The sequence below is a fragment of the Nerophis lumbriciformis genome, linkage group LG24 (assembly GCF_033978685.3).
Source record: "Nerophis lumbriciformis linkage group LG24, RoL_Nlum_v2.1, whole genome shotgun sequence".
Lineage (NCBI taxonomy): Eukaryota > Metazoa > Chordata > Actinopteri > Syngnathiformes > Syngnathidae > Nerophis > Nerophis lumbriciformis.
In genome coordinates, this window is record NC_084571.2 from 2,768,228 (window position 1) to 2,780,657 (window position 12,430).

The 12,430-nt window shown below is 43.9% G+C and overlaps 1 protein-coding gene across 1 annotated transcript in view; it reads left to right on the forward strand.

Moving 5' to 3' along the window:
- LOC133620567 (neurexophilin-1) overlaps positions 1-8,327 on the forward strand; it is a 53,157-nt gene extending 44,830 nt beyond the window's left edge. The window contains exon 2 of the mRNA XM_061982154.1: positions 7,544-8,327. Within this exon, the coding sequence (XP_061838138.1) occupies positions 7,544-8,317 (774 nt within the window). The 3' untranslated portion in view covers positions 8,318-8,327. The remainder of the gene's footprint in view (positions 1-7,543) is intronic.
- Positions 8,328-12,430: the final 4,103 nt, after the last annotated feature.

The window sequence follows — 12,430 nt, forward strand, 5'->3', positions numbered from 1 at the left end:
CAAGTACCCGATATTACTGTTGAGTACCGGTGTCAATGCCCAGGTAATGGGAGTTGGTACCGTATCGGTTACAATTTTTCTCACATATACTTACATTTTCACACAGTTCAATTCACTCACATTAAGAGGGGAGGAGTATATTTACAGCTAGAATTTACCAAGTCAAGTATTTCATATATATATATATATATATATATATATAAGAAATACTTGACTTTCAGTGAATTCTAGCTATATATATATATATATATATATATATATGTCTTAATAAGGTTAACATCCTAAGAAAAGTATTCAACAAGAACAACATTAAATTGAGCTACAGCTGCATGAACAATATACGACAAATCATCTCAAACCACAACAAAACAATTGCAAATGAGCCGTCGGCCCTCAGACAGAGCGACTCCAAAACCAACAAAGGATGTAATTGTCGAAAGAAACCTGATTGCCCTCTCAACGGGGGGTGCTTACAAACATCAGTTGTCTACCAATCTAAGGTAATACGCAAGGACATTAACACATCCGACACATATGTAGGATTAACCGAGGGAGAATTCAAAACCAGATGGAACAATCACAAGGCTTCTTTCAGGAACAAAAACCTGCGAAATACCACAGAACTCAGCAAACACATTTGGGACCTCAAAGACGATAATGTTGAATATTCAATAACATGGCAAATTCTTGCATCCAGCACACCTTACAATAGTGGTAATAAAAGATGCAACCTATGCTTGAAAGAGAAACTGTTTATTATCTACCGTCCAGACCTGTCATCCCTCAACATGCGCAGCGAAATTGTAACAACATGCCGCCATAGACGGAAACACCTCCTAGGTAACACATGAACCAATCACCACGCCCCTAGGCCAGCCTGTACCCACCCACTCTGTGCCCTATATAAACCATGGTATGCGAATGCTCCCATTAAAATCTCCTGACGATTGAGGGTACCCCCCTCATGAAACAGGCCTGTAGAGATGAAATAGTCTTGTGATTTTTTTCCCCACACATACATATATATATATATATATATATATATATATATATATATATATATATATATATATATATATATATATATATATATATATAAGAGGAATACTTGAATTTCAGTGTTCATTTAATTCCACATATAACACTCATCTACTCATTGTTGAGTTAAGGGTTGAATTGTCCATCCTTGTTCTATTCTCTGTCACTATTTTTCTAACCATGCTGAACACCCTCTCTGATGATGCATTCTGCTTCGTCTCCTTGTTGTGTGCGCAGTTGTGCACTGCACTCTCTAAAAGCCCTAGATGTTATTGTCACATATGCATGTACAGTAGATTGCAGTATTGTCCTGTTTAAGAGTGTCACAACATTGCTGTTTACGGCAGACAAACTGCTTTACGGTAGACGAAAACGTGACTGCTGTTGTTGTGTGTTGTTGCCGCGCTGGGAGGACGTTAATGAAACTGCCTAACAATAAACCCACATAAGAAACCAAGAACTCGCCCTCGATCATTCTACAGTTATAACGTGATTGGGCAGGCACGCTGTTTATATTGTGGGAAAGCGGACGTGAAAACAGGCTGTCGACACGTCACTCAGGTCCGCCTGAATTTCGGGAGATTTTCGGGAGAAAATTTGTCCCGGGAGGTTTTCGGGAGAGGCGCTGAATTTCGGGAGTCTCCCGGAAAATCCGGGAGGGTTGGCAAGTATGTCCGTGACCAAGTCAGTCGACCACACAGGTCTCGCTGAAAATCCGTTTTCTTAGGTTTAGGATGGAAAAAAAATAATCGATATTGCCCTCGGACCGCGGAGTTGGGGAACAAATCCGTCTTGGCAGAATGAAAATGAGTTGGGAGTTAATAATCCTGAGCCGGCGTGAGGAAGCCCCGGCAGTCAGGACGCTGGACGAACAGAGCGTGGAGACACGCATGCATAATGCATCATGGCGACACGTCTCTGCGGGTTTACACACACACACACACACACACACACACACACACACACACACACACACTATACAAACACACATGCACACTGCTTGCATTTGCATGGCTTATGGAAAATGTGTGTGTGTGTGTGTGTGTGTGTGTGTGTGTGTGTGTGTGTGTGTGTGTGTGTGTGTGTGTGTGTGTGTGTCATGATGATGACGGCCGACGGCACGTTAGACACAAACTACCTGTGAATAGATGATTACAGCTGAATAATCGACCATTACTGAGCGCTCACGTTCACCCTGCCGAGCACACATCTGACAGTTCTGTGCGAGGCGGCATTCTCTTTAATTACAACACCGCGTGTCCTAATTGGACATTAGATTTCATTCTTTTGTGCAAGACAACCCGCACCCCCCCACCTACCCGCCCCATAACTCACCCCGTCTTCTAACATCTCTTTGATGCTCCAACCAAATATTTTGAGGCAACAAACGGCTTCCCCTGCGCCGGGTGGGGAGCCGCTTAAGAAGCCGAAGAAGCCTGAAGTTTGTTCTTTTAAGATTAGCGAGAACTAAAAACTCGTGTCCTCACGCGACCTTCAAGTGGCCCCTTTTGTGGCCGCCGCGGCGAAAAACAAACATGGCGAGTGCCAGCAAACATCGTCTGGCGCCACGACTCTGTCGCGGCTAATTGCACGAAACCCGAAAGCTGCACAACGGCGGATTTTTTATTTATTTTTATGTACTTTTAAAAAGTTGCATTCGTTGGGTAGGAGTCATAGCAGTATTTCGCAATTAAACACATATTTTGGCAGCACGGTGGAACAGGGGTTAAAAAGTTAAGTTAAAGTACCAATGATTGTCACACACACACTAGGTGTGGCGAAATTATTCTCTGCATTCGACCCATCACCCTTTTCATTTCATTCATTTTCATTTATTTATTTATTTCAGGCAAAGACTTAAAAAAAAAGAATTAAAAAAAAAGTACAAAGTTGACAACGGGACCGACTTTGACGGCACATAAAATCCAAACCGGAGCAATGATTAAAACTCTTTGGTCAACTTTTAATCAGAAGGGTTCAATCTCTCTCCTGTGCTAGTTTGAAGCCGACACGACAAACGCGCTCAGAGGAGATAATGTTTGAAAAGAGGTGACCGGTTTTTACAACACTTTTGTTTTGAAGGGGGAATTGCAAACTTCCTGTTGGTTTTTGCTGGGGGTCGTCAATATATGAAATGTAGGTCTAAGTGAGACCTACATAGAGGTTTTCCTACTGGAAGTTACAGGCAGTTTTGTCTGAGTTTTCTTCCTAGGAGCAGTTGTGTCTGTGTTTTCTTCCTAGGGGGTGCTAGAGCGCAATTTTTAGTTTTGGGGTTGGGTTTTTTATAAGATCGCAATTGGCGATTTTTGGTAAGTTTTGAAGCATGTTAAGGGGGTCAAATTACAGCTCAAAGAGGCAAAAGTGACTGTTTTTACTAACTTTTTGTTTTGAAGGGGGAATTACCAACTTCTTGTTGATTTTTGCGGAAGGATGTCAATGTATGAAATCTAGGTCTAAGGCAGACCTACATAGAGGTTTTTATTTCATGTCTCTACGACATTCCTACCGGAAGTTACAAGCAGTTTTGTCTGTGTTTTTTCCTAGGGGGGCGCTAGAGCGAAATTTTAAGTTTTGGGGTTTGGTTTTTTAATTAGATGGCAATTTTCGTCCGGCCCTGATGTGTGTGTAAAATATGGTGAGTTTTGAAGCATGTTAAGGGGGTCAAATTACAGCTCAAAGAGGCGGCGGAATAATAATAATAAAACCTTACAAATAAAAAATAGGGTCTTCTGTCCCAAAGGGACATTGTGGTCCCTAATTAATATAGTGCAAAAGGTAATGTATAGTATGTAATGCATGATTGTCCAATTTTGCCTGAAAGGGAGTGGGAAGAAGATAATTTATTTAATCCCACCCCCAGTTCTCCATTCAGTGATTGTTCAAATAAGTTTTACTGTTACTTTGTTTAAGGATTATAATACAAATGTTGTATCATAGTGGCATTACCACAGGTAACAATACTGTAACAATAATTTGTATCAACAATGTAGGAAGAATGAATATACCAACAATGGTAATAGACAACATATCAATAATGGTAAAGAAACATTGAGCACATGTTAACACTTTGAGACACCCCCTGGGAGGTGAGGGGAGCAGTGAGCAGCAGTGGTGGCCGCGCCCCGGGAATAATTTTTGGTGATTTAACCCCCAATTCCAACCCTTGATGCTGAGTGCCAAGCAGGGAGGTAATGGGTCCCATTTTTATAGTCTTTGGTATGACTTGGCCGGGGTTTAAACTCACAACCCACCGAGTGCATGTGCCCCACAATACGAAGGTCCTGAGTTCAATCCCGGGCTCGGGGTCTTTCTGTGTGGAGTTTGCATGTTCTCCCCGTGACTGCGTGGGTTCCCTCCGGGTACTCCGGCTTCCTCCCACCTCCAAAGACATGCACCTGGGGATAGGTTGATTGGCAACACTAAATTGGACCTAGTGCAGTGTTTCTTAACCTTGTTGGAGGTACCGAACCCCACCAGTTTCATATGCGCATTCACCGAACCCATCTTTCGTGAAAAATATATATATATATTTTTTCTAATTCAAGACAAAGTTATATGGGTTTTTTTTACCGGTGCACAAAATGAACCATGCGCAAACATCACCTTGTTCAAAGAATAAAACCAACACACAACAAATTACACACCTGCAAATCAGTGTGACTTATGCTGTTGCCGTATCCATAACACGCCGATAGGGAGAAGTTTTTATTTACACGATGAGTCGGATGTGTCTCGCCCTGCGCCGAACCCCTGAGGCCGACTCACCGAACCCCATGGGTTCGATCGAACCCAGGTTAAGAACCACTGCCCTAGTGTGTGAATGTGAATGTGAATGTTGTCTGTCTATCTGTGTTGGCCCTGTGACGAGGTGGCGACTTGTCCAGGGTGTACGCCGCCTTCCGCCCGAATGCAGCTGAGATAGGCTCCAGCGACCCCCCCGCGACCAAGGGACAAGCGGTAGTAAATGGATGGATGGATAAGCACATATTTTATACTCAGTGTAACCAGCCTGATTCAGTCCCTGCTGTTTTTCCTGTTTTGCCCAGGACTTGAACCTGGGTTGGCCGGCATGAGAGACGAGTGTGCTAGCTACCGAGCTAAGAGGTTTACCAACCTCACTTTTATCCTTGTGCTTCCTGTACACTGTGGGGTGGTTTTTTTTCTTCTTTTTAGTGCGGTTAAATATATTGCTTGTTCTGGACTCTCTTGCCAGTTTTGGGAGTTATCGCGAGTGTCCGCCCTGAGATCGGTAGAAGCATTTATGTCCCATCTTAAAACTCATTTGTATACTCTAGCCTTTAAATAGCCCCCCTGTTAGACCAGTTGATCTGCCGTTTCTTTTCTTTTCTCCTCTGCTCCCCTTTTCCTTGAGGGGGGGGGGGCACAGGTCCGGTGGCCATGGATGAAGTGCTGGCTGTCCAGACTCGGGACCCGGGGTGGACCGCTCGCCTGTGCATCGGCTGGGAACATCTCTACGCTGCTGACCCGTCTCCGCTCGGGATGGTGTCCTGCTGGCCCCACTATGGACTGGACTCTTACTATTATGTTGGATCCACTATGGACTGGACTCTCACAATATTATGTCAGACCCACTCGACATCCATTGCTTTCGGTCTCCCCTAGAGGGGGGGGGGTTACCCACATATGCGGTCCTCTCCAAGGTTTCTCATAGTCATTCACATCGACGTCCCACTGGGGTGAGTTTTTCCTTGCCCGTATGTGGGCTTTGTACCGAGGATGTCGTTGTGGCTTGTGCAGCCCTTTGAGACACTTGTGATTTAGGGCTATATAAATAAAGATTGATTGATTGATTGATTGATTGTGAGTCCAAAGTCATACCAAAGACTATACAAATGGGACTCATTACCTACCTGCTTGGCACTCAGCATCAAGGGTTGGAATTGAAATCACCAAAATGATTCCCGAGCGCGGCCACCGCTGCTGCTCACTGCTCCCCTCACCTCCCAGGGGGTGGAACAAGGGAATGGGTCAAATGCGGAGAGTAATTGCACCACACCTAGTGTGTGTGTGACTATCAGTGGTGCTTTAACTTTAACTCAACGTGCGGGATATAACCCTGAAACAGATACCATTTAATAAAAACAGCAACACTAATGAAGGAGTTTGCTTCACAAATGAAAAAAACATAACATTTTGAAGTCCATCAATGGGAGAAAAAATTAAACAAACATTTATTTAATGGGGAAGCTAAGGACATGTAGAATGTAGACTTTATTCGGAATCCCGAACAAAATACGAATGACATGAAAGATAACGAAGCAGGTAAATTAAAGGCGAATAATAAAGTGCACACAAACCTCTTCACGCTGCATTTGTGCGCTGCAAACGGATTCACAATAAGTCTGTATTCCACACATTGTGCATGGACACTGGGACTTCACATATAGGTGTGAAAATACAAAAACAGGGCTTCTGTTTGCTGAGACCATGGCTATGACCATCAGCTGGTTGTAAGCATTGTGTGTTGTTAGGATAGCATTGGATTTTAATCACCACTAATGGTAAAGTGCCGGGGCAGCACGGTGGAAGAGGGGTTAGTGCATCTGCCTCACAATACGAAGGTCCTGAGTAGTCTTGGGTTCAATCCCTGGCTCGGGATCTTTCTGTGTGGAGTTTGCATGTTCTCCTTGTGACTGCGTGGGTTCCCTCCGGGTACTCCGGCTTCCTCCCACCTCCAAAGACATGCACCTGGGGATAGGTTGATTGGCAACACTAAATTGGCCCTCGTGTGTGAATGTTGTCTGTCTATCTGTGTTGGCCCTGCGATGAGGTGGCGACTTGTCCAGGGTGTACACCGCCTTCCGCCCGAGTGCAGCTGAGATAGGCTCCAGCGCCCCCCGCGACCCCAAAGGGAATAAGCGGTAGAAAATGGATGGATGGATGGGTAAAGTGCCGGTGGTGGTTTTGGTTATGGAGGAAAAAGTCAAATAAAACTCAAATAAAACTCAGTCACTTTAATCTGCACCAAATGATATCAGTTCGAATTGCCCATTATCGGTCATTATACTGAATGTTATGTGCCGAACTTTGAAAAAGATCAATTTCAACTTTTAACTTGTGTTTCGCACAAAGACGACAATCACCTTTGTTTTATTGTTTACCAGCATCGTAGCGTTATTTGCCGACCCATCCAAGACCGTGAAACGAGCAGACCTTGACTTCACCACTTTAGGATTTTTTTTTTCTTTCAAATCGATCCCTCTGGCATCTCCAGCTTTCCATTACCAGAGAAGTGCTCGGGGAATAACCCTCACACCGCAGACTTTTATTTCTAATTCTCCCGCAGCCCGGCCAAAGAATGTAATCAGAGTAATACCTGAGAAGTTTGTAACATGTCTATGCGATACACTGTACAACATTGATCAAATGTCATGGTCACCGCCAGACTATAAATTAAATATTGATTAAACCTTTCATTCATTTTCATGCCACGTTTCTTACACCCTTTCTAATAACGCCGTTCTGTTTTCCTGCTTTTTCCCAGGTGGCCCTGAGCCAGGAGGACGACTCCTCCAGCCCAAAGAGCTCCTCAAGAGACTCCTCAAAGACAGTGGGTCTCCTGAGCGGCCAGGCTCCCCTGTCGCCTCTCAGCCGCTGGATGCTTCACGGTAGAAGCCGGGCTGCCAACGCCACCTCTATGGAGCTGCCCTACCGTTCGCCGGTGGCTTTCTCCAAGCAGGAGTTTTCCAAACAGGAGTTCTGGGAAATGCTGGGCAGCGACCTGCTAAAAGCCGACGCCTCGGGCTCCAGGGTCAAGCGGCGGCCCATCGTCAAAACCGGCAAGTTCAAGAAAATGTTCGGCTGGGGAGATTTCTACTCAAACATCAAGACGGTGCGGCTGAACCTGCTCATCACCGGCAAGATCGTAGACCACGGCAACGGCACGTTTAGCGTCTACTTCCGCCACAACTCCACGGGGCAGGGCAACATCTCGGTCAGCCTGGTGCCGCCGGTCAAGGCGGTGGAGTTTGATCTGGAGCGCCAGAGCGTGGTCTACCCAAAGGACTCCAAGATCTTCAACTGCCGCGTGGACTACGAGAAAGTGGACCGCAGCAAGCGCACCTCGCTTTGCAACTACGACCCATCCAAGACCTGCTTCCAGGAGCAGATTCAGAGCCACGTGTCCTGGATTTGCTCAAAGCCTTTTAAAGTCATCTGCATCTACATTTCCTTTTACAGCACGGACTACCGCCTCGTGCAAAAGGTCTGCCCGGACTACAACTACCACAACGAGATGCCCTACTTGCCGTCGGGCTAGAGGACTTGTTGGGGGAGGAATAGGGGAGAAAATTGGGGCAAGGGGAAGCGAAGTGCAGGGGGGTTGGGCCGTGAATTGTTTTGGAAGCCACTGTGTAGCCGGACTGGAGGGAGATTATAAAATATATATGCAAAACCAAAACAGTAATTTGTACGAGACGACGTCGCATTCATGAAGTGGACTGGTAGAGAACAAAGCAAACGTTCTAACCTCAACCCGGATCTGCTCCTCCACAAAGTCCTCCGTCCCCTCAGTGAGTTTTCAAGAAAGTTCCAGCAAGTTAGGAAATATTTCGGAGTCGGGAGCTTCAGGCTGAGTTGCAAGATGTCCCTGTCAGAAATACAAAAAACAAGGAGTGGTTGCTTACTGTTTTAGTATTGACTTCTCGGCAAACAGATGAATGTACAGCAACGTTTCAGTAGCACTCAAGGTTTTGTTGAGAGGATCAGTCCTGAGGTTGATGCATGGCCACATGTATCTTGAAAGACCACAAACTAAAATACGAGATACCTACCCTTAAAAACGGACGGAACCGCCATTTCATTTCACACTGGCACCGTATTGAATACTTAATACTCATTGGCCCAACTTAAACCTTGACTAATTTGAACCTAAGCTCTGTCTGTCAGGACTTTAGAATAAAGTTGTACTAAAACGGGGACCGGTGGCCCAGGAACTGTTAACATACCCTTGAGCAAGGCACTGAAACCCCAACTAATATTTTACAATTCCACACATGATCCAGTTCGGGTCTCAAACTTGTGGTCCGCAGGCCTTTGCTCTGTTTTGTGGCCCTCGAGTTAACTTCGTAGTTCAGTGTAATTGTGGCCTGGGTCTGGAGGGAAAATTGTGTATTTTAAACAAAAAAAGGGATTTGCAAAAAAATAAAATAAAAGTTACAAACAAAAAAATCAATCTGAAAAAAAAAGTTTTTTGGGGTTACAAATCGTATTTTGGTTGCAAATTGTTTTCTTGGTCATTAATAGTTTCTTCGGTTACGACTGAACTTCAACCTTGCAGGCGGGGCCTCCTCTGAATAATATATCAGAAGCCTTTTTTTATTGGTCCGTCTGAGATGATGGCGTGACCATATTTGGGCGTGGCGGCTGACTACTTCCGCCCTCAACACATTTGAAGGGAAAATACCGAAAACAACAATAAAAAGCATACTTGCCAACCCTCCCGGATTTTCCGGGAGACTCCCGAAATTCAGCGCCTCTCCCGAAAACCTCCCGGGACAAATTTTGTCCCGAAAATCTCCCGAAATTCAGGCGGACTCAGGTCCTCCACAATATAAAAAAGCGTACCTGCCCAATCATGTTATAACTATAGAATGATGGAGGGCGAGTTCTTGGTTTCTTATGTGGGTTTATTGTTAGGCAGTTTCATTAACGTCCTCCCAGCGTGGCAACAACACACAACAACAGCAGTCACTTTTTTGTATACCGTAAAGCAGTTCGTCTGCCGTAAACAGCAATGTTGTGACACTCTTAAACAGGACAATACTGCCATCTAGTGCATTTGATGAAAGCACTGTTGTGCGTGCCACACATCAATGCATCATCAGAGAGGGTGTTCAGCATGGTTAGAAAAATAGTGACAGAGAATAGAACAAGGATGGACAATTCAACCCTTAACTCAACAATGAGTAGATGAGTGTTATGTGTGTGTATATGTGTAAATAAATGAACACTGAAATTCAAGTATTTATTTTATATACATATATATATATATATATATAATAAAAAAAAAATATATATATATATATATATAAATAATAATTTAAAAAAAAAAAAAAAAAAAAAAAAATATATATATATATACATATATAGCTAGAATTCACTGAACGTCAAGTATTTCTTATATATATATATATATATATATATATATATATATATGAAATACTTGACTTGGTGAATTCTAGCTGTAAATATACTCCTCCCCTTTTAGCCACTCACCCAACCACGCCCCCGCCCCACCCCGACCACGCCCACCCCCACCTCCCGAAATCGGAGGTCTCAAGGTTGGCAAGTATGATAAAAAGGCTTCTAACATATTGTTCAAAAGAGGCTCCACATGATTGAAGTAACTAGAAAAAGGGTTCGCGACCACAAAATAAGATCTGCAAAACAAAACTTTTTGTTTCAGAAAGTATATTTTTTGTTTGGTTGCATAAAAAAACACATTTCTCTCCATACCTGGGCCGGTAATAGTGTATTATATTATAATGATTTTGAAACCCACTATAAAGAACGCAAACTACAATAACTGTGCAAACACTGACAGAAAACATCTCCCATTTCCTGGGGAACTCAACCGTGTCAAAATATGCAACTTTTGCATACAATTTTACGTTCGTAATGATTTAAGGCCTATTTAGTCATGTGGTTGAAAATTCGGAAGTGAATACTTCGTGGGGCCCAGCCTCACTTAGACTCTACCCTCAGCGGCCCCCAGGTAAATTGAGGTCGAGACCCCTCTGTTAGAGTGGAAAGCAGCAAGTTTGCAGGGTCGGGCACGCGACATTTAGCAGGTTTCCACCAAGCAGTTAAATTCCATGGTAAAGTTTGCATCAAAACACCTTCATTAGGCTTATTTGCTCAAAAATTAAACAGAAAAAAACCCAGTATATTTAGAGAACTGACGAGCAAGGGAAAAAAGCGAACAAGCTCTTTTAATTAAAGTTCTGACATAGCGAAGAATCCGGTGCTGTCTTTTGTCCCGGCTGTATGAAAATTACATTTTGTTGCCATCAGATTCCTGATTTCACGCCTTGATAACTCTGACTGTTACGAAGGAGATTGCTCGCTCCTGACAAATACGGCGCTCGGCGCGGTTGGCCCGTTATCGCCGAGGAATGAAAATATTATCAGAGAAATTGCATATCATTTAATTTCCCCCAGAACTAATTAAGCTTTCAGCGAGGGGGCCCGCACGCACGGTATTCCTCGACATAAAGACAGCGGACGCGGGGACGTTTTAGCGTGGTTCCAGTTCAGCCAAGAGTTAAACGCTGTCATTAAGATAAATGGCCGTCGGCTGTCTCGGTTTATGTCGCGCTTGTAAACAATAGAGGCACAATAGAGCAATGAGTTAGGTTGACCTTTGTCGCAATGGATGAGCGGCCATCTGCCTACGTACAGTGGGTTTGAATTCCTATATTTAAAAACTTGTGCGTTCCCAACTCACAATGTTAAAAATTTGGTAATTATTATAAGAGAGAAAAAAAAGATACTCAACTAACAAGGGGTATCCTGATCCGATGTCGATCTGATATCAGCCAAAAAACAAGGGATTACATGAGCTTGCATGTAAAATGTCCGCTACAATGAAGGGAGTGGAACTGTGTTGTCATTGCACTTAAAAAGTACAACGGAATTTGTTTTCAGTACAACCCGTACAAGAATAGACATACAGTATACTTGGTACACACAATGGGAAGAAAAAAGGTAAAAAGAAAGGGAAACACGGGGGGTAGGAGAAGAAGGAGAAAAAGCTCATTCCAAAATAAGTTATTTTGTTTTGGGGGGGTATCAGTTTGAGACCAGGAAAAAAAGCAAATTCCAAAATAAGCTTTTTTGGGGTTGGGCGGGTATCAGTTTGAGACCAGGAAAAAAAAAGCAAATTCCAAAATAAGCTCCTTTGGGGTGGGGGGCGGGGGTGGTATCAGTTTGAGACCAGGAAAAAAAGAACATTCCAAAATAAGCTCCTTTGGGTGGGGCGGGTATCAGTTTGAGACCAGGAAAAAAAGCAAATTCCAAAATAAGCTTTTTTGGGGTGGGGCGGGTATCAGTTTGAGACCAGGAAAAACAGCAAATTCCAAAATAAGCTACTTTGGGGTGGGGGTGGGGGTGGTATCAGCTTGAGACCAGGAAAAAAGGCAAATTCCAAAATAAGCTCCTTTGGGTGGGACGGGTATCAGTTTGAGACCAGGAAAAAAAAAGCAAATTCCAAAATAAGCTCCTTTGGGGCGGGGGTGGTATCAGTTTGAGACCAGGAAAAAAAGCAAATTCCAAAATAAGCTCCTTTGGGTGGGGCGGGTATCAGTTTGAGACCAGGAAAAAACCCAAATTCCCCAAATAAGCTCCTTTGAGGTGGGGGGCGGGGGTGGTA